This window comes from Rhinatrema bivittatum, chromosome 6 (genome assembly GCF_901001135.1).
Source record: "Rhinatrema bivittatum chromosome 6, aRhiBiv1.1, whole genome shotgun sequence".
In the NCBI taxonomy this organism is placed as follows: domain Eukaryota; kingdom Metazoa; phylum Chordata; class Amphibia; order Gymnophiona; family Rhinatrematidae; genus Rhinatrema; species Rhinatrema bivittatum.
The window spans coordinates 327,789,069-327,817,015 of NC_042620.1; the positions used below are offsets into that span (position 1 = coordinate 327,789,069).

The window sequence follows — 27,947 nt, forward strand, 5'->3', positions numbered from 1 at the left end:
CATGGGGGGTGGAGCTTATAGACATTATACTAGGCACAAGAACCACACTTTTCTGGTTTATGCTGGTGCAATAAGTATCAGGCATGCCCAGTCTTTGAGTACTTTTTGCACTGTCTTGGCTGTCAGTGGAATTGGTGGAAAAGTATACATGAGATCTGCTTTCTGGGTGAGCAGATTAGATTCTAAGAAGAGACAGTCTCCTGTGTTTTGGACAACACTATAGAAGTATTTGTATAAGGATTTACAATTTCAAGACTATCTGAAAAAGAAATGGAAAGACTTAAAAAAAATGGAAGAAGGATCCATCTGAACAAAATAGGAAAAAGCATAAGCATTGACAAGCTAAGTGTAAAACATTGCTAAGGCAGGCTAAGAAAGAATTAGAAATGAAGTTGGCCTAAAGGGAAAAACTAGTAACTTTTTAAAATATATCCAAAGCAGGAAACATGAAAGGGAGTCAGACCGTTTGTTATGCCCATCGGTCACAGGCGGCTGTGACTGCATGTACTTACTTCCTGCACTGCTCTCCTGCCCTCCCCAGGGCTGCTCTCGGCTCGGGCCAGCCTTCACCGCAGCTTTCCCGGGACTTCCCATGGCGGTCTGGACGCCGCCATCTTCCTTGATTTTGGGCCTTCCTAGGTGCGCGCGCAAGCCACAAGGCCCTCCTCTGAAGCCTCATCGGCAGGAACTCGGGGACGTCTCCGGTTGATGACATCATCAGTCCGCTGTATTTAAACTCCACCTTTGCCCTCAGCTAGCTGACTTGGCACCAAGTTCCATATGTCTTCGACTACTGCCTTGGACTTAGACCCTGTCTGGTACCCGCTCCTCAGGGGCCAGTGCACACATTGGGGACTCGCTCTCTTCTCCTACCCCGCCCCTCGGGCTGGCTTTGCGTCTCTTGGGTTCTAACCTACATGGCCTTCTGTTCCTCGGGACTTCCTCTGGGACATCTCAGTTTCCTGTGAGTTTTCCAGAAGGACTTCCTCACTCCTCGGGGTTGCACCCATGACCTGAACAAGACTGCCCACATCTCCCGCTCCTCAGGACCACGCTCACGTTCTACAGCCTGCCAGGGCTTCCCCGCTCATCGGGATAGCACTCTCCAGCTTTGGACTTTGTACACTTCCCCGCTCCTCGGGGTCACACCAACCTACTATATAGAGACTACTAACATTTCCCCGCTCTGCGGGGGCAGTGCTACGTCATCACCAGAGGCTCAGCTCAGACTTCCCTGTCCGGGGGGGCTTACTTACAGCCTTACATCATCATCCTATGCTGTACAGCTCCTCCCCTTGGGGTTGCTCCCAAGAATATCTCCTGATTGGCCCAGTCTCACACTCCCCGGACCTGGCTGGCACTCTGCCCCTTGGGGTCCCTGCCCAGGAATTGCCTCCAGTCTCCTCTCTCCTGGCACAGCAGGGTCTCTCCATTGTCTCACTCAGAGCTGTCCGCTGTCTCTGACCTTGCCTCCCAACGGTGCAGAGCTGTGGGGAGGGCCCACATACCCATAAATCATAACACTGTTAGATGACCGAGGGATTAAAGGGGCACTTAGGAATGATAAGGCCATAGCAGAAAGACTAAATGAATTATTTGCTTCTGTGTTTACTAATGAGGATGTTGGGGAGATACCAGTTCCGGAGATGGTTTTCAAGGGTAATGAGTCAGATGAACTGAACAAAATAACGGTGAAGATGTAGTAGACCAGATTATTACTCTTTAGTTTGTCAAATTACCTGGACCGGATGGTACGCAGCCCAGGGGTCTGAAGAAACTCAAAGAAGAAATTTCAGATCTATTAGTTAAAATTTGTAACCTATCATTAAAATCATCCATTCTATCTGAAGACTGAAAGCTAATGTAACCCCAATATTTAAAAAGAGCTCTGGGGTGATCCCAGAAACTATAGACCGGTGATCTTGACTGGTGCCAGGAAAAATATTGGAAACTATTCTAAAGATCAAAATCACAGAGCATAGAGAAAGACATGGTTTAATGGAACAAAGTCAGCATGGATTTATGGAAGGGAAATATTGCCTCACAAATCTGCTTCATTTTCTTGAAGGGGTTAACAAACATGTGGACAAAGGTGAACTGGTAGATGTAGTGTCAAACATCTTCTGAAAATCCAAATACAAAGTCCCTCATGAGAGGCTTCTAGGAAAAGTAAAAAGTCATGGGATAGGTGGCGATGTCCTTTCGTGGATTGCAAACTGGTTAAAAGACAGGAAACAGAGAGTAGGATTAAATGGTCAATATTCTCAGTGGAAAAGGGTAAACAGTGGACTGCCTCAGGGATCTGTACTTGGACCGGTGCTTTTCAATATATTTATAAACAAACTGGAAATAGGGTTGCCAACTTTTCTGCTTACCATGACTGGACACTGAGGGAGGGAGAGGGCTCTTGTTCCTTATTTCCATACATTGCAGATCCTGCCACTTGGAATTCATATGGTACTAGGCCTACTCTTACGCATGGTGGTGTGGGCTTGGCCCTCAGCAAGCCATGAGTAAACTTAATTACAATATAATAAACTTCTCATCTCACAACAGCACTAACTGCCAGCAATTAAACACTAACAACTAGAGGTGGTGTTAGATATTTAAAGATCTAGGGCACAAACCCATAAGTCCTTGCCCTACCACCCCTCCCTCTGAGATTTTTTAACAACAGTCAGCAGCTCCTCTTCTCCCTCACCCCCTCAGAGAACATTCCTACAAAACTATAGAGCAAATGTCCCATACCCTATCACACTAGCAGACTCAAACAGTAACCACTCTACCCATGAAAAGACAACACTGAACAGGAAATCAGTTTCCTCTTGTACTGAGTAAAACAACAAAGATATGAGAGATGCATATCACAAAGCTGACATATTCCAATCATGAAACTAAAAATAGATATTTGAGGATTCTTCAATACAAAGGTCAAATAAAACTTTGAACCCTCTCCTAACAGCACGAGACATTAAGGGTCTGGAGGTCTGTTCAAAGTGTGTGCCATGTAATTCCGTGAGAGCCATACAAGACCTACCAAATTAATTTCCTACAAACCCCTACTCTCCTGATGCCCCCCCCCCCAAAGACATGCCAAATTAATTTACTACAACCCCCCACCCTCCTGACCCCCCCCCCCCCCAAGACCTGCCAAAAGTCCCTGGTGATCCAGCGGGGGTCCAGGGCTCGCAGACAAATCTTTAATAAAAAAGTAAAAATCTAACAAAACCCTCCACCCTCCTGACGCCCCCCAGGACCTCCAAAATTAATTTACTACAACCCCCCACCCTCCTAACACCCCCCCCAAGACCTGCCAAAAGTCCCTGGTGGTCCAGCGGGGGTCCAGGAGCGGTCCAGGAGTGATCTCCTGGACTTGGGCTGTCGGCTGCCAGTAGTCAAAATGGCGCAGACGGCCCTTTGCCCTCACTATGTCACTGGGGTAGACCAATGGCAGCGGTAGCCCCTGTGACATAATGAAGGCAAAGGGCCGTCGACGCCATTTTGATTACTGGCAGCTGACGGCCCTTTGCCCTTACTATGTCACAGGGGCTACCGCCGCCATTTGGTCTGCCCCAGTGACATAGTGAGGGCAAAGGGCCGTCTGCGCCATTTTGCTACTGGCAGCCCACAGCCCAAGTCCAGGAGATCGCTCCCGGCCAACTCCTGGACCCCCGCTGGACCTCCAGGGGCTTTTGGCAGGTCTTGGGGGGGGGTTGTAGTAAATTAATTTTGGAGATCTTGGGGGGGGCATCAGGAGGGTGGGGGGTTTTAAGATTTTTACTTTTTTATTAAAGATTTGTCTGCGAGCCAGATGCAGCCATCAAAAGAGCCACATCTGGCTCGCGAGCCATAGGTTCCCTACCCCTGCTATAAAGTAAAGGTGCCAGACTGCAACCCCCTTGGTGCCTGTTTTTCCAACTCCAACCACGGCTGGGGAGTGGAGGTGTCAGCTTCCATTCACACGCATAAGCATGCCAAATGCTGTGCCCAGCAATACCACTGAAACCCTTCCCCATTCCTGTCTTACCATCTCCATGTACTGCAGCCTTGGAGGTCGTCCTTGCACAGGAACTTCTAACCCTCGAGATTCCTAAACACCGGCACTGGCACGGCACAGGGCAGGTGCATAAACGGGTACACGAGCCATCTTGATTATATTAACTCTGCCTATCAAAGAAATTGAACGGGGAGATGTGTCCAGCTCCCTAAATCCTTCTGTTTGTGGAGACCTATATTAAATATTTAAATCCTGTTTAGGGTGATTATGCTTCAGAAAGCCCAATCTGTTCCCTCTCTTCCTCCAGCATAATCTGACAAGGATCCATATCGATCCAGATGGTCTCATACCACTCCTACAGAAAGAAAAATGTTAAGTACTAGAGTGTGTCAGCTGCCCACAATGATATTTTGTGAGTCTCTCCTCACAGTTTAATTCCAGGAATATTCAACAAAACCCAAATAGCTTGTGCCAAATCAAGTAAGGGGGAAAGAGAACACCCCTGACTCATCCCCCTATCTATATTAAAGGGGGATGAAACTAGCCCACCTGGCCCAACTCTCCCTCTAGTTTATAATGCCTGTATCCAAGATAAAACCATCTCTGGCAATCTAAGATGGCTTAGCAAAGAAGAAAGGCCATGAAACCCAATCAAACTTTATACGCATCTAATGATAATATAGCCTCCCCCATTTTCTTTTTAGTAGGCAAATGCAAGATATGAGGAAAAGCAGGGCCTTTATTGGCAAACATTATTAAGATAAGGTTATATACTACAACCATTATGGCATTAGAGACACACAGCATTTGTGTTGTATTTTTCCACTTTCTATAAGGCTCCGTCTGTACCTGCTGTCATAAATTCTGCAGCTTTTCCCAGAGCCCTTGAAGTTTAGGAGTCTCCCTCTGGATAATAGCACAGGTCTGATGAGCAGGTGATAAAAGCCCTGGGCCAGATGGATTTCCCATAGAGTTCTATGAAGCTTTTACAGAGCGAGCTGTCCCTCACTTCAGTACACTATTTAATTGTCTCTGGCTTCCTAGGGCAGATGTGGGAACCTTGGCAGAGGCTCTATTGTATTAATACATATAAGCCAAGGGACTCACTGGAGTGATCATTGTACAGGCTAATTTCTTTAATAAATGCTGATGTAATGCTCTTGGCAAAGACAGTGTAGCTAAGGAGAAAAGACATTATCCCAAGCAGACAGTAGTCAATGAAGTATTATTTTTTAGGATATATTTCAGGGATTGAGTATGGACTCTGAACTACTTAGAAGAGTGATTCAGAAATTTAATAAACTTGAGTTTTTCCATCTAGAGATTTCCTATAAAAACCATGCAAAAGAAAAATATTGAGTGCTCATTAAGTTGCTATCCTCAGAGCCATCTTTCAGCAAGGTTATAAAAAGATTGAGACAGACTTTGAAAGGGTTATTTTATTGTGCATGTTAATAGAGAATAGGTCACCTGAGAATATGTTCAGTACTGCTGAAGCTCTCACTAGCACCAGATGTTCCCAGTATGCTCCAAGCAGCCCAGAGAGCATTTACAGCAGCTATAGAACATAGGATGTTCATCAAGGTGAATGCTATGACAGGAAAATGATCATATCTAACCCATGTAAAAGGATCAGGCAACAAGGCAAGAGGAACAAGAAAACATTACATAAGCATGCTATGAAACCATGTGCCAAGCATACGAAAATATATCCCAGATGTCAGGGTGTGGTAATTACTTCTCATACCCACATCAACTCATAGGGGGAACAACAAATGCTTAACAGGCTAACAGCAATAAGGAAGAATTCAGCTAAGACTAACAACTCATGAAGCTGTAGCTTCAATTTAGCAATAACCGATGAGGGAGAGAAAGGTGGTAGTATGAATTTACAGAGAGTCTAGAACTGCTGAAACCAAGAACCATAATCCTGAAAGTAAAACCAGGGATTTCTCTTTCCCATCAATACACTCCCCACAACAATCTAAAAAATAGTTTTTCTGTTTAAAAATGCAAATGGCAGCATGTGGGTTGTGATGTCTTACAAAGAGAATGTATTCCACACTCCCAAAACATGACTTAGCAGGACTCATAACAGGAGTTGTCTGGCAGTTCAAAATGCTGAAATCTTTGGTGCTGCATTCAATTTTAAGTTTGCTAATATATTTTACAGCCAATCAGGACATGCATCAAGGATATGTAAATGAATAAAACAAAACTACGATTTGAAATATTTATTACATGAATAGTGCCATGGACAGCATTATGGAGGTGCCTTTATGTGCACATAGGCAAGTTCCATTTCAGTTCCCTTGGAACAGTTCAGAATGGCTCCAGCAGCAGAACAGATGGTCATTTTACTTATCCTTCCAGTCCTTTGGGGTGATTCTGCCAACTGGAGACAAATTCCAAGTAATTCCAGTCTGTGTTACAACCTGTACATAACAAAAAAGCTACATTAGTCCTCAAGTACATTAAACATTGTACATGGTCCAGAAGACAGCACTACGTGAAACCTCACTGATAAGTGTAGCATGCATTTAGTGGAATTATTTCATGTGACTGAATCAGAGACCTCCAATTGTTCTCCTAAAATTCATGCAAATATCAGACAGTGCTGCTGCTCTCATCAAAAGTGCCAGGCTGGGTCAAAGCAAGGTCCATCAAACCCAGCCTTCTGTCTCTGGTCAGCGGGCAGTCTGGGTCACAAGTACTCATCAAATCCCCAATAGTTGATCTTATTCCTGGGAGTGAGATAAAAGAAAAGTGCTGGCTGCCTCGTCTACCTAGCTAGTTACGGTTTATGGAGTTTTCGCTCAAACTTGTTCAATTCTCGTTTGAACCCCCATTGTTAGTTGCCTTGATCATGTCCTCTAGTAACAGATTTCACAGCTTGATCATCTACAGAGTGAAAAAATATTTCCTATGATTTGTTTTAAATCTTATGGTTGTTAGATTTATGGAGTGTCCTCTAGCGTTTGAAAGGGTAAATCATTCCATCCCACTCATGATTTTATAAATTTCAAACATGTCCCCTCAGACATCTCTTTACCAAGCTAAAGAGTCCTAATCTGTTTAGCCTCTCTCCATCAGGGAGCTTTTCCATCCCATTTATCATTTTTGTTCACTATGTCTTTGCTTGAGATGAGGTGACCAGAACCACACACAATACCGAAGGTGTGGTTGCACCATGGATCTATACCAAGGCATTAAGATATTCTCAGTTTTATTCTTTATTCCTTTCCAAATAAGTCCTAACATTCTATTTGTCTTTTTGACTACTGTCACATACCGAGACGAAGGTTTCAAGGTATCGTCCCACAAGGACACCATGGTCCTTTTCCTGGGTAGTGATTCCTAACACGAAACCCTGTATCATGTACCTGCAATTAGGACTATTTTCCCTACATGCATTACTCTACATTCAATTGCATCTGCCATTTAGAAGTCCAGTCTCCTAGTTTTACAAGGTCCCTACAGTTCTTCACAATCTGCCGCTGTGTTAAGGACTCAAAACGATTGTGTGTTATCTCAATACTTCCCTAAATAGTAACCTACAGTTGGGGAGCTCTAAAAAGATGCAATCAATCTACATCAAGAATTTTGACCCATCCCCTCTGTATCAAATTATCAGTCTTCATACAAAATGCATCAGAGGCCTAAATTAATCCTCTGTCATTTCATCAAACTTCCACTACATTACCAGCATTGTTTTTGACTCAAAACAAGTAAACTACACATTGTGCCTCTGGAGCGGACAAGCAAACCAAGAGAAATTGTTTAGGTCTGTATTTTTTGTTTATATATTGCACTGAATTCACATGGAATTAAAGCACAAACCAGTTGTAGGCGAGACCTTTTTACTGAGCTAATGTATCAGTGAGGAGCTTTCTAGAGTTTCTTTATTGACCTGATAAAAAGGTAACTGCAATTACACTGGATTTAAATAGCACTCAGTAAGGTCTTAGCCACCCATAGCTACAACACACTTTAGTTTTTAAATCCAGAGTAATTGCACTGTTTCTTCACTGACCTGATAAAGAGAGAGGACTCAAACGCTCATTACAGATGTATTCAGTCCAATAAAAAGCTCTCATCTACAACTTGTTTGCTGACCCTTAATGCCATATATTCAAGTGAACCAACACGGCAATCAATTCTTTGCTCACTGAATTCACATGAATTTTTAAAGACAGTTTTCATTTAGCAAATCATAACTAACTGGTCTGGGTGAATACTAACATCATATTGTACAGCAGTTTATTTAATGATACAAAGTTTGTAAAAACAGCCCTTGATATACGGAATGTTCTAAAAATGCCCTGAACATTTCTAAGCCTTTATATTTTTTGTTTGTATAAATACAAAGCTGTTTCATACGATATTCCACCAAGTATGTATTTCTAAAATTGTATTTAACGTTTTTCTAGACCAACATTGGTTGGAAACATCACATCGGGTTTAAGGTCAAAGACAGTGAAATACCTATCAGTTTCTTATTAAAGAGAAATATCAATCCACTTGCCTCCAGCTCGGGCAGTGTGTAGATTTTCTTGGCATGGGCAGATAAGCAGCACTGCAGAAAAGACGAGCACCTTCAAACCCAGTTGGGGGTTCAGAATAAGGAAGTGGTGTCACCTGCTGTGTCCCTGATCAGGGCTTGGCCTCATCTGGGACCCAGGATAAAAGCAGTCATGCCAAGCAGTTTAAGGGGAGTAGGAGGCACCTTTGGTGGTCATCTGGGACTGGGAGACATCTGAAGTGAGGTGAGGTGGGAGAAGGCAAGCATAAAAGAGCCAGAAGATCGTATCTCGGATGAGGGGGTGAAAGGCATCATTAGCTCCTATCTAGGCCTGGGAAGAGAGCGAGATGGCTGCTGGGGGAGGAAGGAACTTGGAGGAGAGCGAGGATTGTATCTCGGAGGGGTGGAGTAAATGAGGAGCGTGACAGAGCTGCGCTAGGGTGAGGCTGAGGGGATGGCTTGTACTCACTGTGGTTTCCTGCTTGTGCTCCCTCCACAAGTACAAAATGAATGAATCTCATCCCCGGTGAGCAAGTTCTAGAGAAAGCTTAGAATCAGACAGCTGCTATTGATTTCCAAAGAATAATCTGAGATGAAAGCTCAGTGGATATTCAGTCTCATTCCTGATTGCAGAAACATTTGCAAACACCCTTATCTCTATGTCAAAACATTTCACTTTTTTCTGAGTTTGGAGATTTGCACCCATGTTCAGACTGCCCTATGAGCCGAGTCCCAAGTTTCTTGTGAAAGACTAAGATTCTGCAGCAAAAATGAGCAAATTATGTGGCAGGGTTTTCAAAGTTCCGGGGTAATTGTGAGACAAATTTAAATAACTTTGCATATATTTGCAATGTAAATGTTTCTTATGTTATAAAGTCGTTTCCTGGCATGTCTGTGTCCAGTTAATTTATTTTGTTCTTTATTAGCAGAAAAAGGATCTTTAATATTTAGGGCTGGGGAGGAAGGGGGAGTGAAGGGATCTGGGAATGCAAAGAGGCGATCTCACAAGTGAGAAAGTAAGAAGGACTCTTAGGCAGGAGAGTTAGAGGCCCAGAAGGAGAAGAGGATGGGGGAGTTAGGGAAGAGAAATCAGGAATGGGGAGGAAGAGGAGGGAAGGAAGATCAGGAGGATTAGGGATGGGGGGAGAAGGAAGAAAGCCACATATCACTCCCCAACCCTCCTCTTACCCTTACCTCCCCCTCACACCCCAATAGCCCCCCCCCCCCCCAGTCCTCTCCCTCACATCCACTTGCTCCCATGGTGATCCCCTCACACTGTCCAAATCAAGTCCAGTCTCATTCTCTCCCATCCCGCACAGTCCCTATTACTTTCTTCTCTCCCACCCCACCAGCCCCGTGATCCCTCAGTTCCTCTTCCATCCTCTCACTCATTATCCCTCATTTACTTTCTCCTGGCACTCACCCCTCATTCCCTTCCACCAAGCTCCCCTCACTCACATTTCCACAACACCCCTCTATCCATCCCCTCATTGTGTTATTCATTCCCCCTCACCCTTGAGTTTACTTCCCTACCCTCCCACAATCCTCTCAGTCAAACTCCTTCACTCCCTCCTTCCTGACCTTGGAACAGAAGCATCATTGGTAGGTGGGACCGTGCAGAGCTTTAACTTCCCCCCCTCATCCTCAATGGCAGAAGAGAGGATCGACGACCGTGGCCTTGGACTGCATCCTTCTCCGCTCCCGGGACCTGGATGTCACGCTTTAAACTATTCGGGTATCAGCAGGGTAGCAGGAGGTTGCGGATTGGGACAGGGGTGGGGAGGGCATCAGAAGGAAAATAATGCCCCATCCGACACGGAAACCAATGACCTCCTCTCTTCTTGGTAGGACCCGGCCCCAGGTCTCCCACAGCAATTTGGCTAGGATCGACCAATTCCACGACAAGGGACAAATTCTGCAGTTCTCACTCCAGCTGCAGGATTGTGGGCAACGAAAATACAACATCCGAGGGATGTGAACAGTGAAATCTGCAATGAGCACCTCCAAAAAATAAAAGCAGCCCATTATGCAGGTTCCAGATAGGCCTTCAAGTGCCTTTCCACCTCTCAGCAACCCCCTTGTAAGTTCACTCTCCAAACACTGAAGCCAAATTAGGGAACGCCAGCACCTTAACAAACGTTTTAAAGAAATCTCAGATAGATCTAGCAATGAATGAATATTAATTCAGCCTGCTAATACACAACTAAAATCATTTAAACCTCCAAAAATGTAATTAGTTCAATTTTATTCTTCTCTCTCCTTTTAATATGTCATCATATGCCACGTGCCCTGTTTTTGCCACCCAAGAATTAAATGCAAGGAAAGTTATTTTACACACCATTGGTTTGTATTTTAAGGTGATCTTTCAGGCTTCTAAGATTGAGACTGGCTTCTTTGCACAGAAAAGAGCTGAATTGCTTCTGGGGTATAAAATTCATATTTTTCCTGGATGTTACTATCTTTCACAAACGCAGAGACAGAATTTGTAAATTTGAGACAAGCTATGTTATTGTGAAGGTGCAATATTGTATATGGTATTTAAGGAATTTGTGGTGTGTATACAGGTCCTGAACTTTCTAACGAGTAAAAGGTGAGCTGGAAAGTTTGCCTTGTAGGTCAATTATTTAAAAATTTTCAAATCTGAATTCCACACCCTTCAAAGTAATGTCAGCACATTGGTCTTCTCTTGATTTTTGGCACATAGGGTGAGGCGCTTAAGTATTTTGAAACTATTTGATTGCTGCCAGATTAGGATTTTGATTTGTGTTACTCAAGTAGAAAAACATTATGAAATTATGTTTAAGGAATTTTCCAACTACCAAAATGCTCTACAGTGATATTAATACTATTTTTACTTTAATTTTTGCAGGAACCATTACTGGAATATGACACAGGGGAAACAAAGATTAGTTCTCTTTCCATGCCAAACCATCTTCCCTCCAATTTTCTAATCAAAATCCACATTGTCAAGATGTGAATGCTCCTGAAGAAAATTTGAGAATCTGATTCCACCTTTCATTTCAAATTTCCAAAGTGCTAGAGGTGGAGATTTTCTTTTACAGAGGAACTCAGAATGCATGTGGTCTTTTTTCTTATTAAAGTTATTTGGAAAAAGTAAGAGCAACATACTTAATTTATTAAATTATCTGCAAAATAAGGTTCAATTAGGTCTTACCTGCTAACTGGCTTTCCTTAGGTCCTGACAGACCAGTAACCTGTGGGATTCTCCCTCCCACCAGCTGATGGGGGCAGAGTGCAAAAGCTTCCTCTCTGATGTCACTACCTGGCCCAGCAGAGGGGATGTCAGTAGTTTGCCAAAGCATGGCTTGTTGCTTGTAAGAACATAAGAAATTGCCATACTGGGTGAGAACAAGGGTCCATCAAGCCCAGCATCCTGTTTCCAACAGTGGCCAATCCAGGCCATAAGAACCTGGCAAGTACCCAAACACTAAGAAGATCCCATGCTACTGATGCAATTAATAGCAGTGGCTATTCCCTAAGTAAATGTGATTAATAGCCATTAATGGACTTCTCCTCCAAGAACTTATCCAATCCTTTTTTAAACACAGCTATACTAACTGCACTAACCACATCCTCTGGCAACAAATTCCAGACTTTAATTGTGCGTTGAGTAAAAAAGAACTTTCTCCGATTAGTTTTAAATGTGCTGCTTACTAACTTCATGGAGTGCCCCCTAGTCCTTCTATTATCCGAAAGAGTAAAAAACCGATTCACATTTATCCGTTCAATACCTCTATCATATCCCCCCCCCCCCCCTCAGCCATCTCTTCTCCAAGCTCAAAAGTCTAACTTCTGTTTATTCGCAGCCTTACTGGACAATTAAAAGCACACACTAAATAATAGTCCCCAATAGTTAACTTTGCCACAATTCTTTTAAAAAAAGAAAATTTCCCAAGCAAGAGACTTGTATTCTTATTTCCAACATCCCCCCCCCCCCTTTTTTTAAATTTATTTTTTTTTTAAGGAGACTTATCAGCTCGTTACCAAGCCTGCTCCCTTGTCTGTCTTGTCCTCTCCAGGGTGGCATTTTTCCCTGGTATTATAGGACGCTGGTTCCCTACGTTCTGCAGTAATGGATCCAGGACATCACAACATTTTAAAAATAAAATAGATTCCTTAATCTCGAATACCTTACTGAAATCTAACCAAGAAATTAAAATGAAAGCAGAGGATGGGATTAATTGGAGCACTTTTGATTCTACCTCAGCAATAGATTAAAAATCTAAACCTGGCAGGTCACCCTATGGATGCCATGGCACTATCCCAATTACCGCTGCTATTGAGCCCAGGACCTGTAGTTATCTCCACATAAGGGAGTGGGGCTTCTAACAGGGCCTGCGCTTGCTCCTGCAACTTTCCTATCCTTCAATCTATTAGAATCACTCACCCTAACTTGGGTGCTGAAAAGTACCCTAAAACTAGCTCTCTGCTCTGTTCACCATCCAGCCCAATTTCTCCAGCACGTGAACTGTTCTCTCCTGAAGGGAGTCAGCTCTTATTAGCCAGTCATCTAGGTAAGGGTGCACTCTGACCCTTTCCTTAAGAAGGCCACCACTACTACCATCACCTACGTAAAAGGTCCTTGATGCTGTGGCCAGTCCAAAGGGGAGTGCCTTGAACTGGTAAAGCTGACTGGCGCTCTCGAAGCATAAGTAACATGGAAATCTCTCCTGAAGGGAATATGAATATATGCTTCTGACAGATCTAAGGCTGCCAGGAATTCCATCCTCACGGCCGACTTTACTGTAGCCAGTGATTCCAGGTGGAAATGGGGGAACTACCGAGGTCCTGTTTACTCGCTTTCAGTCCAGCACAGGCCGAAAGCTTCCTTTGTTCTTTGGTAATAGGAATAAATTAAACATATCCCCATGTCTTCCTGACCAGGCAGTACTGGGATAATGGCTTGCAGCTGAACTAACCTGTCTGACATCTGCATGACCACGACTCCCCTGCTTGCCTTGTATGGGGAGGAAAGGAAGAAATCTTCTAAAGAGGAATCTTAATTTTGGGTGATATCCTTTGCTTATAACAAAGTACCAGTGGGTCTTGGATATTTTGGCCCACTCCTGATAAAAAGATCTGCATCCTGCCCCCTACCCGGGGAATCATGGAGTGGGCCTGCTCCCCGTCATTGTGTGGTTTTGTCACTAAAGGGGACTCGGGGGTTCTCTTCCTTCGGAAATCTCCTATCCCTCCAAAAGGGTTGAGATCTGCCTGGGTGAGAGACCTGGCCTCTACCACCCTTCTGACTGTACTCCCTGGGCCACTGTCTCCAGTTACCTCCCCTCGCAAAGCCTCTGGGCTGTTCTTCCTTTGGAGCCTCAAGCCTCTCTAGGTCTTCTCCAAACAGAAATATAGCAGAATGATGAATCTAGGCCTGAGTCTGTACCTGAGGCAATGGAAGATAAAGGACTTACCCAAGGTCACAAGGAGCAACAATGGGATTTGAACTCTGGTTTCTCTGCTTTGTAGCCTGCTGCTCTAACCGATCAGCTATTGCTAGTTCACATTAATTAATAAGCCTGTAATTCATTAATCAGTAGACGTCTACCTTGCTTCCTCAACACTATTATCATGGACTCCACAAAGATACTCTTAGATTTATTGTGGGAAGTTAAATCTTGATATAGTTTGGGGGTCAGCTTGTTATTCTAAACCTGATAAGATTTCACTATAAAAGCATCCAGTCCCAGTGACATATGAGGAGTTACGAATGTCATAGCTTTCTGAATTTCCTTTTCTGTAATTATTTACTTTTTCCCCTTCACATTTTACTGGGGCTCATCCAATATATTAAGACAAATTGTTATATGTTACAGATGGAATCTACCACTCTTTAATTTGGAAATGATTGGACAGATGTAAATTGGTCAGTGCTTAACCAACATTCTGTGGGTGGGAAAGGAAGGATCCCCTTAAATATGCTTGAACTGCCTTTTGAGAAAATTAGGATGCTTATTGTAATGAAAGGGTGGGATGCAGGGATACTTCTTGACTCACTTACATTAAAAGCACAAATTAAGATGGCAATTAAGCCTGATTACATGTTCCCTGCAGTCTATAGTTCTTAAATGATGGGACCAGAAGCTAATTCTGACTTGAGGAACACAATTGTCTAAAAGTAACACAAGGCTTTATGAAAGCCAGAAGAGAATTTGGATGGTTCACTATACAACACCTTATGCATCAACATCGATACTTTTAAACTGAATTCTTTGTTTAATCGGCAGCCAGTGGAACGCCTTTAATTTTGGAGAATTCTATCATGATGTCCTGCTCCTATAAACACCTTTACTAAGAGAGCACCCCCACACATTGTAACAAAATCTCCTTTCACAAACCATGCGCCATGGAAGACCTCATCTCTGCTTGCGACAATTTTACTGACAACCTAGACCTCACCAACCCCGATGCTGTCCTTTCTTCCCAGAACAAGCTCACCACTACCATAGCCAATGAAATTTGCCCTATCAATAAAGAAATACACCACTCTCAGTCAGCTAAAAAACCCCGGTACATCACTGATCTAAAAAAATGACCTTAGAAGTAAAGAAAGAACCTGGCGCAAAAACCCTACCCCTAAGCAAGCAGCCATTTACAAATCTACACTACACGCCTACACTCTCTACCCTCCAAACTAAGCGCGATTATTACTCTGCAAAAATCCATAATTACCAATTCAACGCAAATGCTTTATTCTCGTATGTGGTAGAACTCACTAAATCTACCCCCCCCCCCACCACAGATGAACAAGACAATAGCAAATGCAAAGAACTTGCCCTCTATTTCAAAAATAAAATATCAAACCTCCTCCTCCTATGCTTCCCTTCCAACCCCTCTCCAGCCAATCCGCTCCCCAAAAATCCCAACCTCAGCTTCGAGTTTCTCGACTTAACCTCCACCAAGGAAATCGAATCCATTTTAAAAACATCAAACCCGCTGCACACACCTCTGACACTGTCCCCACTAAACACTCCTTTCCATTCCCTCCATCATCGCGAAACCCCTGTCAGACATAATCAACTGCTCCCCATGGCAAAGTCCCAGACCCCCTCAAACTTGTTGTTGTCAAGCCTCTTCTAAAAAAAAAAACCCATCCTTGACCCCACCAACCCTTCAAACTACCGTCCTCTCTCTAACCTTCTCTTCATATCTAAAATTATGGAAAAGATAGTCAATTTACAGCTCTCTGACTATCTGGAAGACCATAATATTCTCCACCCCTCTCAATTTGGCTTCCAGAAGTCTCGTAACACGGAAAGCCTCTTACTTTCACTGACTGACACTCTCCTCAAGGGCATGGACCACAGCAATCCTTTATCCTGGTCCTTCTTGACAATTCATCTGCCTTCGACACTATCAGTCACAAAATCCTCCTCACCCACCTGAGATTGGCATCTCAGGCACAGCCATCCACTGGTTCTCTTCCTACCTCAATAATAGAGGCTACGCTGTGAAAATTGCAAATTCTGAATCCTCACACATCCCCCTTACCCAAGGCGTCCCACAGGGCTCTTCACTATCCTCCACGCTCCTTAATATATACCTGTTACCGCTCTGCCACCTCCTCTCCAACCTTGGTCTTAAGTTTTTCTTATATGCAGATGAGGTCGAAATCCTCATCCCTATCCAAGTATTCCTCCCCAAATCTCTTAAGTTTTGGGAAACATGCCTCACCTCCATTAACTCCCTACTCTCTAACCTCCACCTTGCTTTAAACTCCTCCAAAACTGAACTCATCATTTCAAATCACCCTGACTGGACGCCATCATCTGCTTGTCACCTCACCCTTCCCTCAAATGCTTTTCCCTACTTCACGCGAGATCTCGATGTCTCCCTAAACCACCAATTAAACTTCAAAAACCACATTAACACAATCATAAAGGGAGGATTTTTCAAGCTCTATATCCTCAAAAAACTTAAACCTCTGCGCCACTCGCAAGACTTCCACACAGTCCTGCAAGTGAAAATGCTTTCTAAAATGGATTATTGTAATTCCTTACTTCTAGGCCTTCCCTACTCTACTATTAGACCCCTGCAAATGTTACAGAATGCTATGGCAAAGCCGACATCACCCCTATTCTTAAGGTACTCCATTTGCTTCCCATCTCCTCCCGCATCAGATACAAAACCCTCACCATTATTCACAACTCCCTGCACAACCACAATCACTCCTGGCTTGAGGATGCTCTTCGATTCCGCTCCTCCAATTGTCCTATTAGAACCGCACTTTCAGGAACCCTCTACACCCCTTCCCTTAAATGTGCTCACCACACCTCCACCAGGGAAAGAGCCCTATCCATTGCAGGCCCCTCCCTCTGGAACACTGCGCCACTTGAGCTCCAACTAGAACCATGCATTCGGAAATTCAAAACAGGGGTAAAAACATGGCTCCTTAAAATGGCCTACCCTGATCCAGATCCTAAGTAGTCCCCCTGCTCCCTCTACTCCTTCAGAGAAAGAGCCCTTGTCATTAACGTACTCATAGCCTTCTCCTTTATTCCTTTAAATATACTCTGTTTTGCCTACCATTTCTCTTCACCTCCTTATTTACCCCCATTTATACCCTTTTCCCCTGTCCTTATACCCTACCTTTTTTCCCTATCGTAACCCTTATACCCCTTTTATTTACCCCCCTCCGCTATCCTTTAAACCTTACTTTTCCCATAGCAAGCCTGCTAGTCTATATATAGTTGCCTTTCTGAACGTATAATTTGTAATGTCATATATAGTGTCTCCTGTATGTACTAGTTAAAGATAATGTATATTATTGCATATAATACTTTCTGGAGTGTATAATTTATATAAGGTTATCCAGTGTATAAGGTTATACACAGTCCCTTACTGAGTGTATAATTTTGCATTGCTACTTATTATGCTCTCCTGTTTTCCCATCAGGTACTGTTTCTTTTCTCCTCTTCCTGTTTTTCCCTCTTCTCTCGCTCCTTCTCTCTTCCTATCTGCTCCTTCTCTCCCCACCCTGGTTTTTTGTAATCTCCTCCTTCAGTTATATTGTAAACCGGCATGATGTACCCACGAATGTTGACATACAAAAGCTAAAAAATAAATAAACACCCTTACTAAGAGAGCTCCTATACACACCCTAACTGGCCGATACAGTAAAAGTCTGCGGGAGAGCAGGCAAACGCCCACTCTCCTGGCGTGTGCACAGGCCACTCTCCTGCGCGCGTCCAATAGAGGGTTAACAGCGCGCTCCGAAGCGCACTGTACTATATCGGCCCGTAAGAGAGCTCTCCTATACACACCCTTACTAGAGAGCTGCAGTATTCTAATTTAGATAATACCAAGACTTGGATCACCACATGCCAGTGACAAAAAGGTAGAGCTTTAGCAGCACTAGCATGGTTTTTTTAAATTTAAAAAAATGCCAACTTTTCCCATTGCAGGCCCAATCAGGTGGAACTACTTGGAAAATAATTTATAATGCGAAGGTGATTATATTGCTTTCATGAAGAGGTTAAAACTGTTTTTCCATCAGGCTTACAGGTAAATTATATGCTTTTAGAAGTTTATTTTTAATAGATATGTTTGTGTTATAGTGTTATCTGTTTATTTCATTATGAAAAGTTGCTATGTAATCTGCAGAAGTTGTACAATATTTATTCTTAAGCTTTTTAAATAAAAATCAATAGCACTTACATATGACCAAATGGAAACACAGAATAATGCCCCCGAAACCAGGATCACATTGCCATATTTATCATGAAAGTCAGGGCCATTTTTGTGATGACACTGCCGTGATGCAATCCGCTGAATGCCACGAGCTGAAACAAAACAAGAATTAAAATCTGGTAACAAGTAATGGACTTCACAAAACTGTGTCCAAGTACCAAGCTTCAAGAAATGTTCTGGGTTATTAATACCAAGACAAAACATATTAGAGCACCAGGATTAAAGATTATATGGCATGTTGAGTGTTTCTAATGCAGACATACCCAATGCACATCCAAAAGTAATAGGAAGCTAAACCTTCTGGCCAGTGCAGACTCTGAGGTGGCTGCACATTAAAACTTTTATTCAGCAGAAAAAGGAGACAACAGGCAACCGCTGACCCATTTGTCTTTAATTTACAAGCAGAGCTAAGATGCATGTCAGCTTCATTCAGTTTGGCACACTAGAAGCAAACCAGGTGTCGCACTAACCTTCTAATGTGATATACCATCAATCTTTTAATTTAATCTGTTTTTATGAGAGATGCTAAAGGGCATCAGGCTGATCATCACTGTCCTAAATCCACCTGAGGCCAACTTTGGCAAGAGGTGGATATCAAATGTCCATACATCAAATAAATGAACATTCCCTCTCCCTAATTTTGCTTTCAATTTTATTGTAAAGTGTTTTACCCTACTGGTGTGAAAGCCAATCTTTAGGGCCAGATTTAAAATACAGGCTTATATGCACATCAGCAGCACAAAAGTCCATCTGCATGCCTAAAAAGCTTCTCAGTGTGGCTAATACCTGGAAAACCAGAAGCCTATTAAAAAATAAATAAAAATTCCAGTGCAGATAATTATACCAAAATTAAAAAATAACCCTCAAGCATTTAATAGAGGGCAATATTGATATTCAAACATTGTAAAAGATAAATTACAACCCTAGGTCCATTAGGGAAAAAAAAAACCCTCTTTCCTTTTTTTTTGTAACAGATCAGGACCGCAGGTGGCACACCGTACTAAGAGGGGGTGCTCTTCAAGTTTTTCTCTGTCTCCATCTACTGGAAGGGAGGAAAACCCAGCAGTCTGGACTGATCCAGGTACAGACCCAAAAAACAGCAAGGCAGGCGATCTAACAAAGCCGTGAGGAAACAAGACATAGATGCCCAAGGAAATCTTTGCCAAATCTTTATTGGGTGGAGACGTGTTCATTAAAAATGGCATCTATTTCTTTGCTGATCCAGGTACATACAGGGAAATATGGCTTAAGTGTGCTCAGTGGGCAAAAAAACAAAGAGCGCTAAGTATTATAAGAAATGGAATGGAAAATAAAACAAGCTATCATGATTTTCTGTACAGACCCATGGTGTACCACACTGAGTAGCATGTGTGATTCTGGTCATCACATCTCAAAAAAGATATAGCAGAACTAGACAAAGTGCAGAGAAGGGAAACAAAAATCAGATGGAGTAGAACGGTTCCTTTAAGACAGTGGTTCTCAACCTTTCTAATGCCGTGACCCCGAAATACAGTTCCTCATGTTGCGGTGACCCCTCGCCCCGCCCTCGCCCCGTGAGGGCGGGGCTTTGGTCATATGGGGGCGGGGTTATGGATGGGGTTGGATTTTAGTGCATACTTATTTATTATGACATTTATAAACAGAACCACCATTCCTCATAAAACAATAAAATTAAGAAACATAAAGCATCAGTTATAATAGTAAAACCATACTAATAAAAGAATATTTTAAAATTACTGATAAATAGAATTTCTATTAATTAAAATCATATACATTTTTATAATTTCCCAAACACCAATAATATTTCAAAACAGCACATATATCAAATAACACACAATAATTAAAACTAATAAGGATTTTAAAAAGCCCCTGCTGTCCATACATGGGAGCTCTTGATTTCCAGTCACCCTGATATTGCCCAGGATTAGGAGGTTATCCTCTCTCTCTCACACATACACTGTCACATACATACACATTCATGCTCTTATACCCACCATAACCTCTCACAGACACTGATACACTCTCAGGCTCTAAGACACTCTCTCCCCCTCCACACACACACACACACTCTTACTCCCCTGGATTTTCTCATACACACTCATGCTCTCACTCTTACTGGCTCCCTCACAACCTCAGAGCCTCTCAGATAAAACTCTATGCAGCAGAAATAATGCTGAATGTTGAGAATTGTGTTATGCAGACTAATCTGGAAAATGCACTAATTTCTACATGAGTCATAATGAATCAGTCCTCAGCTGCAGGCATCAATTGATTATCCTGGCTCCATTTAATGTTTGCCAAATACAGTTCATGTGTAACAGCAATCCTAATTCTCCACCAGATCAAGCTGATTTCACATCCCACTTCATACTTTGTCACCTCCAGCTGAGTCAAACAATCAATCTAATTACTGCCACGTGGCTATTGGGGAGGCACTGATTGCTGCTATTGGCACTGAAGCCCATTCTGCTGCCTCCTCTGTGCAGGCCCCGTGGGTTTCCACTTCCTCCATGTTGATCTCGTACATTGTGAGATCCGCCATAGAGAAAGTGCCACTCTTGCACATTCCCAAAGATTACATGTGCCAATCAGTAAAAAGTAATTTATTTTTTTTTTTACATCTGCTTCCCTTTCTAATTTTTTGCCATTTCCTTTTATATTGCCTTTTTTTCTATTTCTTTTCTCTCCACCTGTCTTCTTCCCTCAAACACACAGTCAGGTTCTCATTCTCACATGCATTTCTCTCTCACACACACATACACAGGCTCTCACTGGCACAGGCTGTCTGAGTCTCACACACAGGCTCTCTCACACCCCCACATGCTGCCTTGCTCAAGCACAGGCTCTCACTCTTACATGCTGTCTCTTTCACACACACAGAGGCTCTCACATGCTGTCTCTGCAAACACACACAGTCTCTCAACTCATCTCATACTCGCACACACCTCTCTCTCACCTCTGGGCCTCTTCTTTACGGGTTGCCACAGGATGGGCTCTGCAGTGGCCCTAGTCTTCCCGGCCCCGCTACTCCTCTTCTGCACGTGGCTGAAGCGCCTCTTCTACCCACGCGGCTGACGCGCCTCCTCCTTCCTCCCCGTGCGGCTCCGGCAACATTTGTCTTCCGGGGCAGGGCGGGCAGGAAGGAAGTAGGAGGAGCACCTGCAGTGGCTGATACACCTCCTTCCAGCTTGCGCGGCTCCAGCAACATACGTCACTGCGACGCGCTAGCTTTTTGGGCCATGTCTCTTCCCTTTTGGGGTTGGAGGAGGCAGGTCGCCAGCTTCGCCCCGCAGCAGCTGCGGCGCCGCGGACCGGCAAAAAACCCCAACGGCCCGGTACTGGTCCGCGGACCTGCTTTAGGCGACCCCTGCGTTTTGGTCGTTCGACCCCCGCCGGGGTCGCGACCCACAGGTTGAGAACCGCTGCTTTAAGAAGAAAGACTGAGCAGATTAAGACATTTCAGCTTGGAAATGACAGGGTGGGGATATGATAGAGGCTTATAAAATTGTGTGTGGTACGGAACAAGTTAATAGGAACTATGGTACTATAACTGAGGGACACTCCATGAAACTGGTGACAGATCCCTTTCCTCACTCACTCTCACGTACACTACTCGCCACTTCTGGCCTCATTTATTATGGAAAGATAATCTCCAAAGCCAATGGAAATCCCAATACTTTATTCAATATAGTCAAAACATTAATCACTCCACATAACGAAAACTTCGCAGATCATGATACAATATTTTGCAATAAAATCGCCAATCACTTTAAAACAAAAGTAACCAACATTTCCATAGAATTTTCACAACTGCCCTATCCCACCTCTGTCAAGAAAGAACCTAATTATCAATGGTCCGAATTTACCCCGGTCTCTGACAGTTCAATTCAAACTATAATCAGCAAACAAAAACCCTCGAATTCACCTTACAATCCTTGTTCAGGAGCCTTTTTCAAAGCTATTGGTCATCATGCATACTCTTTTCTTAGTAGTCTAGTTAACCAATCGTTAGAAACAGGACAATTTCCATCTAATCTGAAAAAAACATCCATTTTACCTATTCTAAAATCAAAAACAAAAGGTACAGCCGATCTCAATAACTACAGACCTATTGCCTCCCTCTCATCACTAGCTAAACTAATAGAATCTGCAGTTTTACATCAACTTTCCGACTTTCTATCCGAAAATAACATTCTCCACATTAACCAGCACGGCTTCAGAAAGGGACACTCTACAGAAACACTTCTTCTATCTACCTTTGACACATTATTTCGGGCATTTGATTCATACACAGATTATATTATAGTATTTTTAGATATTTCAGCAGCATTTGATACGGTCGATCACCAAATTCTCATTTCAGGTCTACAAGCAATAGGCATCACTGGAACAGTATTAAGCTGGTTTTCATCTTTTCTTACAGATCGCCCTCAACAAGTTAATATCAACCATCAATCCTCCACTCCCTACACAATTCCATCCGGCGTTCCCCAAGGATCATCACTTTCTCCCATACTATTCAATATATATCTTCTTCCGCTTTGTCATATTTTATCTTCACTCAACCTACAATTCAAAATTTATGCAGACGACATTCAATTTCTTGTCCCCTATAAAACTTCCTGGTCCGATACTCTATCATTAGTCTCACTCTACCTATCCACCATTAACTCTTGGCTATCTCATAATCGCTTAAAATTAAATCCATCAAAAACCGAACTAGTTCACTTAACATCCATTACAGACTCCTCTATAGGCCCACCATCTCATTTTACCTTCAATGGTTCAACCATCCCAATTAATTGTCATGCCATAAATCTAGGTGTAACTATAAATACAGACTTATCCATGAAACAACAAATTTCCTCTCTAACAAAGAAATCATTCTATAAATTACAACTTCTGAAACATCTTTGTCCTCTTCTTTTCTATCGTGATTTCAGAACTGTCCTTCAATCTCTTATCTTCTCTGGTTTAGACTATTGTAATGTACTTTATCTAGGTCTATCTGATTCATCAATTCACCCACTACAATTAGTTCAAAATAGTGCAGCTCGCTTATTATCCGGTACCTCCATTCGCAATCACATTACACCTATCTTACAATCTCTTCACTGGTTACCCATAAAATACAGGATAAAATACAAAGTACTCTCAATCATTCACAGCTTAATTTATAACTCTTCCTCCACCTGGCTTTGCACCTTACTCCGCATTTACAAACCCACCCGACATTTAAGATCACTTACTCAAAATCTCTTAGACATTCCATCACCACGACAGGCTAGATTAGTCATTACCAGGAAGAGAGCTTTTTCAGTAGCGGGACCATCTCTCTGGAACTCTTTACCCAACCCTCTCCGTTTAATATCAAATCCTTATCATTTCAAAAAAGCTTTAAAAACATTCTTTTTTCAACAAGCATTTAATACTTCATCTAAGCATTTCCCCGATCAAAAATGAAGTTCTCATCTCCTCAAATTTCACCCATCAGACACATATTACCTCAACTTTCCACCCAATCATCCCATCTGCTTTCTTCTTAGGATATTTTAATCCGATAATTTGCCGCCCCCCCCCCCCCCCTTCATCCCTTTTACCTTCCCTATTCTGATTACCCATGGCATGTTACCATTATTATTTTTTTTAGTTAATAATTTCTTTTTTAACTAGCAATTATCTAGCTACTTAGCTAAATTTATGTATTTTATGTTTATTTTAGTTATATTTTATTTTCACTTTATTTTAACTTGTTGTAAACAGTTTTGACAAAATTTTTATTTTAAAAAGCGGTATATAAATACTTTTAAATAAATAAAAAGAAATAAACTATAGACTGCATACCCCATCTGATCCCCTCTTATTCCAAGCACACACACACACTACCACCTTCCTCTCCCACAACACACCACCTATAATATCCTTCCATGACATACATACACATCCTCTCTAATTCACTCATTCTGCGCGCACACTCCACCATCCTCTCCCACAACACACCACCTATAATATCCTTACATGACATACATACACATCCTCTCTAATTCACTCATTCTGCACGCACACTCCACCATCCTCTCCCACAACACACCACCTATAATATCCTTACATGACATACATACACATCCTCTCTAATTCACTCATTCTGCGCGCACACTCCACCATCCTCTCCCACAACACACCACCTATAATATCCTTACATGACATACATACACATCCTCTCTAATTCACTCATTCTGCGCGCACACTCCACCATCCTCTCCCACAACACACCACCTATAATATCCTTACATGACATACATACACATCCTCTCTAATTCACTCATTCTGCGCGCACACTCCACCATCCTCTCCCACAACACACCACCTATAATATCCTTACATGACATACATACACATCCTCTCTAATTCACTCATTCTGCGCACACACTCCACCATCCTCTCCCATCCATAACCCTTCCCTAACTTTCACCTCCAGGTCTCCTCCAAAACCCACTCCGAAGTTGCCTTTCCCTCCTCACCCATGTGTGCTTAATCAAACCTCTAATTCAGAGGCACCTCAAGCTGCTGCTTCTTTCAGTGCAGTCCAGGGCCCGAGTGTTGTATTTTGAACTATGGGGGCTGCCATAGTGCAAAACAATTTAAAAGCAAGACACTGTAGCTCCGGGCTGCACGGGAAGAAGCCGCCGCTGTCTGGGGCACTGCATTGGTGCTGTTTTACACTGTTTTAAAAAGTTTGGATTTAGCACACACAGGTCAGGAGGGAAGAAATAATGTACCCACCACTGCTACTTTAGCCCCTGGTATCCCACAGCAAATCCACAAAGGAGGTGGCCAGATTAAAGCAGAGTTTAAGAAAAAGATTTGAACAAGTTTCTGGAGGACAAGTTCATGAATAATCATTAGCCAGATATATCTGAATGTGTCTACTGCTACTGCTGTGAGCAATATGGAAAGGATTTTCCTTTTGGGATCTGCAAGGTACTATTGACCCAGTCTGGCCAGTGCCAGAATAGGAAGCTAGGTTCAATGGACTATTGGTCTCCACCCAGCATGGCTTGACATTCTTAGGGGTTGCACTTTTTTTTTTTAATACAATTTAAAAAAAAAAAAGGCTATAAATCTAATTGTAAAGTAACAGAAAGCTAATGTATATGCACCATGTCACAAGACGTGCCTGACATAGCCTCTTCAGCATTACATTCTCCTCTGTAATGTAATGTTACATGCTGTTAAGTTTTGCTTGAATTATTGTGGGTGTCTTTTTCCATCTTATGTCTCTGAGCACATTCATTTCCTGAAGAAAATCTAACTCTTCCAGATGATACATTACCCTCTTTCACAGAGGATGAGTCTCCCTGGGCTACTGCCCAGAAGGGAAGGATTACCTCAATCCAGCAAGCTATAGTAGCCCGCAAGGCTGGCTCTCCCTGTCTAGGGTCATCGTTAAGGACAAATAGGTAATCTGACTTCCGCAAAAGCTCAGTAATCTTCCAGATTCATGACAATATGTATCTTGACAACCAACCAAGGATCACAACAAAGGATACTACTCTGCATCTCTCTTTTTAGCCAGAGACAGCAGGGAGATGGTCTGATTCAAGTGAAACTCAATGACCACCTTCGTTAAAAAGGAAAACTAACTACACTGATGTACCGCCCCTGAGAGTCACCTAGAGAAAGGGGGCAAAGTTGGGGAAAAAATGCACTGGGACTAAAGAATATTGCTCTTTTACTTGTTAAAGAACCACAGTTCTTAGAAATGACATATCAATTGAATCCAATTACTGAGAAAAGCGGATCAAACTGAATAAATTATATCTGCCCATTTCCAGTTGATACTTGCAGTTTGCCCTACCTCCTTTGGAACACATGATTTCATTGATTCTAATAACAAACCGACGCGATATGTACTATTACATGAACATCGGTATATAAAAGCCTTTAAATAAATAAATATGAAATTGTAACTAGCAGCCATTAAGACACGATCAATTTATCTCCAGCATCAAATAACGAGGAACCTTAGTAGTCTGCGAAACCTTTTGAAGTCCAAAAAAAAAAAAAAAATGATGATGTGCCACATGGGCTGTCGAGATCTCAGGTCCCATATTCAGATACCACTACTAGAGCTACACTAAAAATGTTTAATCTTTCAAATGTACAAAAAAAAAAAAAGCACAGTAACAAAACACATGGGTCTTATGGATTTGGAGCCCTTGAACTTCAGTGTAACGTCACTAGCGCCTAATAAAAGCTAACACTGTACAGTACATGTGTTTTAATGTGAAGTCCTGAAGTTCACAGTAAACCTATTTCATTAAAGGTGATAACCAGAAGCTAATAAAATTCTGAAAAGGGCAGCAGTTTCCAATTTAACCTTTAAAAAAAATGGTCACTCCTTGTCTTGAAACTAAATCTTATCTCCATCATTGATTCGCATTTCACTGGTAAAATCCACAGGTAAACCCTAATACAAAGTCCTTTTCACGCAGGAAGAAACCTTATCCGAAGTCGTTCTCAGCCTACGGCTACACACTTGTTTCAACTCAGTGCCAGTAACTCCTAACGTGGCCTGGAGACAACATAAGACCATGCCATACTGGGTCAGACCAAGGGTCCATCAAGCTTTCCAACAGTGGCCAATCCAAGTCACAAGTAGCTGACAAGAACCTAAACTTTAGATAGATCACAAGCTACTATTGCTAATTAATTACCGTCATAGTAGTTTATGGATTTACATAAGAACAGTGAAATCAGACCATCACCCCCACGCCTTTCCTTTGACCCACAGGCCTCTACACACTGCCCTTAGACTGGAGTCCCAAAAGGGAGATTTGCTGGGCAGGGAAGAGGAAGAACCTTTGAGGAAAGAAAAAAAACAAGCAAAGGAGGAACGCCTTGGACAAGAGGGGACCCAAAACTGCACCCCTGGCTCCTCTTTCGGTAAAAAGGTCACTTTTAGTCCCTCTTCCCTGGTCCGAAACGCTCCCCGGACAAAGAGCCGGGAAACAGAAGGAGCTGCCTTCTCTTCCCCTTACCTGTGACAGTCAGCGCCGACTTAGCCAAAGGAAACATAATTCCCACACAAGGACGTTAGCAACGACCGCGTCTCCGATACCCTTCAAGAGACCGAAAAATAAATCCAAAATGGCTTCCGCGCGCGCGCGCGGTCTATACCGGAAATTCCGGGCCCGCGCGCGTTCTACACCGAAAATTCCGGACCCGCGCCCGCCCTGAAGCGGAAGCTCCTGGCCCGCGCTCATTTTTCTAGTGCCGATTTGCGCGGACCCTAAATAAATTCGCCCGGACTCTAAATAAATCCGCCCTTGAGGGTTCCCATTACAATGCGCGTTGAAACAAATGAAGGAAGGGAATAAATGTAGTTTTTCTTATTTAAAAAAAAAAAAAAAAGGCGATGCACATGCTGGGAAATGTAGTTTTAGGTCACAGCCTTTGGCATAGTAGGGTAAACGAATCATAAATATTTTTATACGCTCAGTATTTTCACAAGCGGGATACATTTTTTCAATCAGAATTTTTTTTTTTTTTTGCGTTGTATGTCACATTCGTGCAATCAAGTATGCTAGCAGAGAGACTTTCTTTTATGAAGCCGAGTAAGATTGAGTTTTTAGCGTTACAAATCAGCCCTGACAATCAGCACGGACAATGTGGAAAGAAGTCGAAAACCAGACTTACATGGAAGCCTAATTA

General features: G+C 42.7%; 1 protein-coding gene across 1 annotated transcript; it reads right to left on the bottom strand.

Moving 5' to 3' along the window:
• Nucleotides 1–6,216: 6,216 nt before the first annotated feature.
• Nucleotides 6,217–27,432, bottom strand: LOC115094516 (cytochrome c oxidase subunit 7B, mitochondrial-like). The gene is made up of 3 exons (XM_029607645.1): nucleotides 27,275–27,432; nucleotides 18,201–18,325; nucleotides 6,217–6,432 (listed from the first exon to the last, which is right to left on the bottom strand). The coding sequence occupies exons 1-3, from the start codon at nucleotides 27,309–27,311 to the stop codon at nucleotides 6,355–6,357; spliced, it is 240 nt and encodes a 79-aa protein (XP_029463505.1). The 5' UTR covers nucleotides 27,312–27,432; the 3' UTR covers nucleotides 6,217–6,354.
• Between the last annotated feature and the right edge of the window lie 515 nt (nucleotides 27,433–27,947).

What these genes read in the sequence shown, in the direction of transcription:
- LOC115094516 (XM_029607645.1), bottom strand. Translation starts at nt 27,311, where the DNA reads ATGTTTCCTTTGGCTAAGTCGGCGCTGACTGTCACAG. An exon ending in GTCGGCGCTGACTGTCACAG is followed by an intron (nt 18,326 to 27,274) that starts GTAAGGGGAAGA and finishes GTTTTGTTTCAG; the next exon opens with CTCGTGGCATTCAGCGGATT. An exon ending in GTGTTTCCATTTGGTCATAT is followed by an intron (nt 6,433 to 18,200) that starts GTAAGTGCTATT and finishes TGTTATGTACAG; the next exon opens with GTTGTAACACAGACTGGAAT.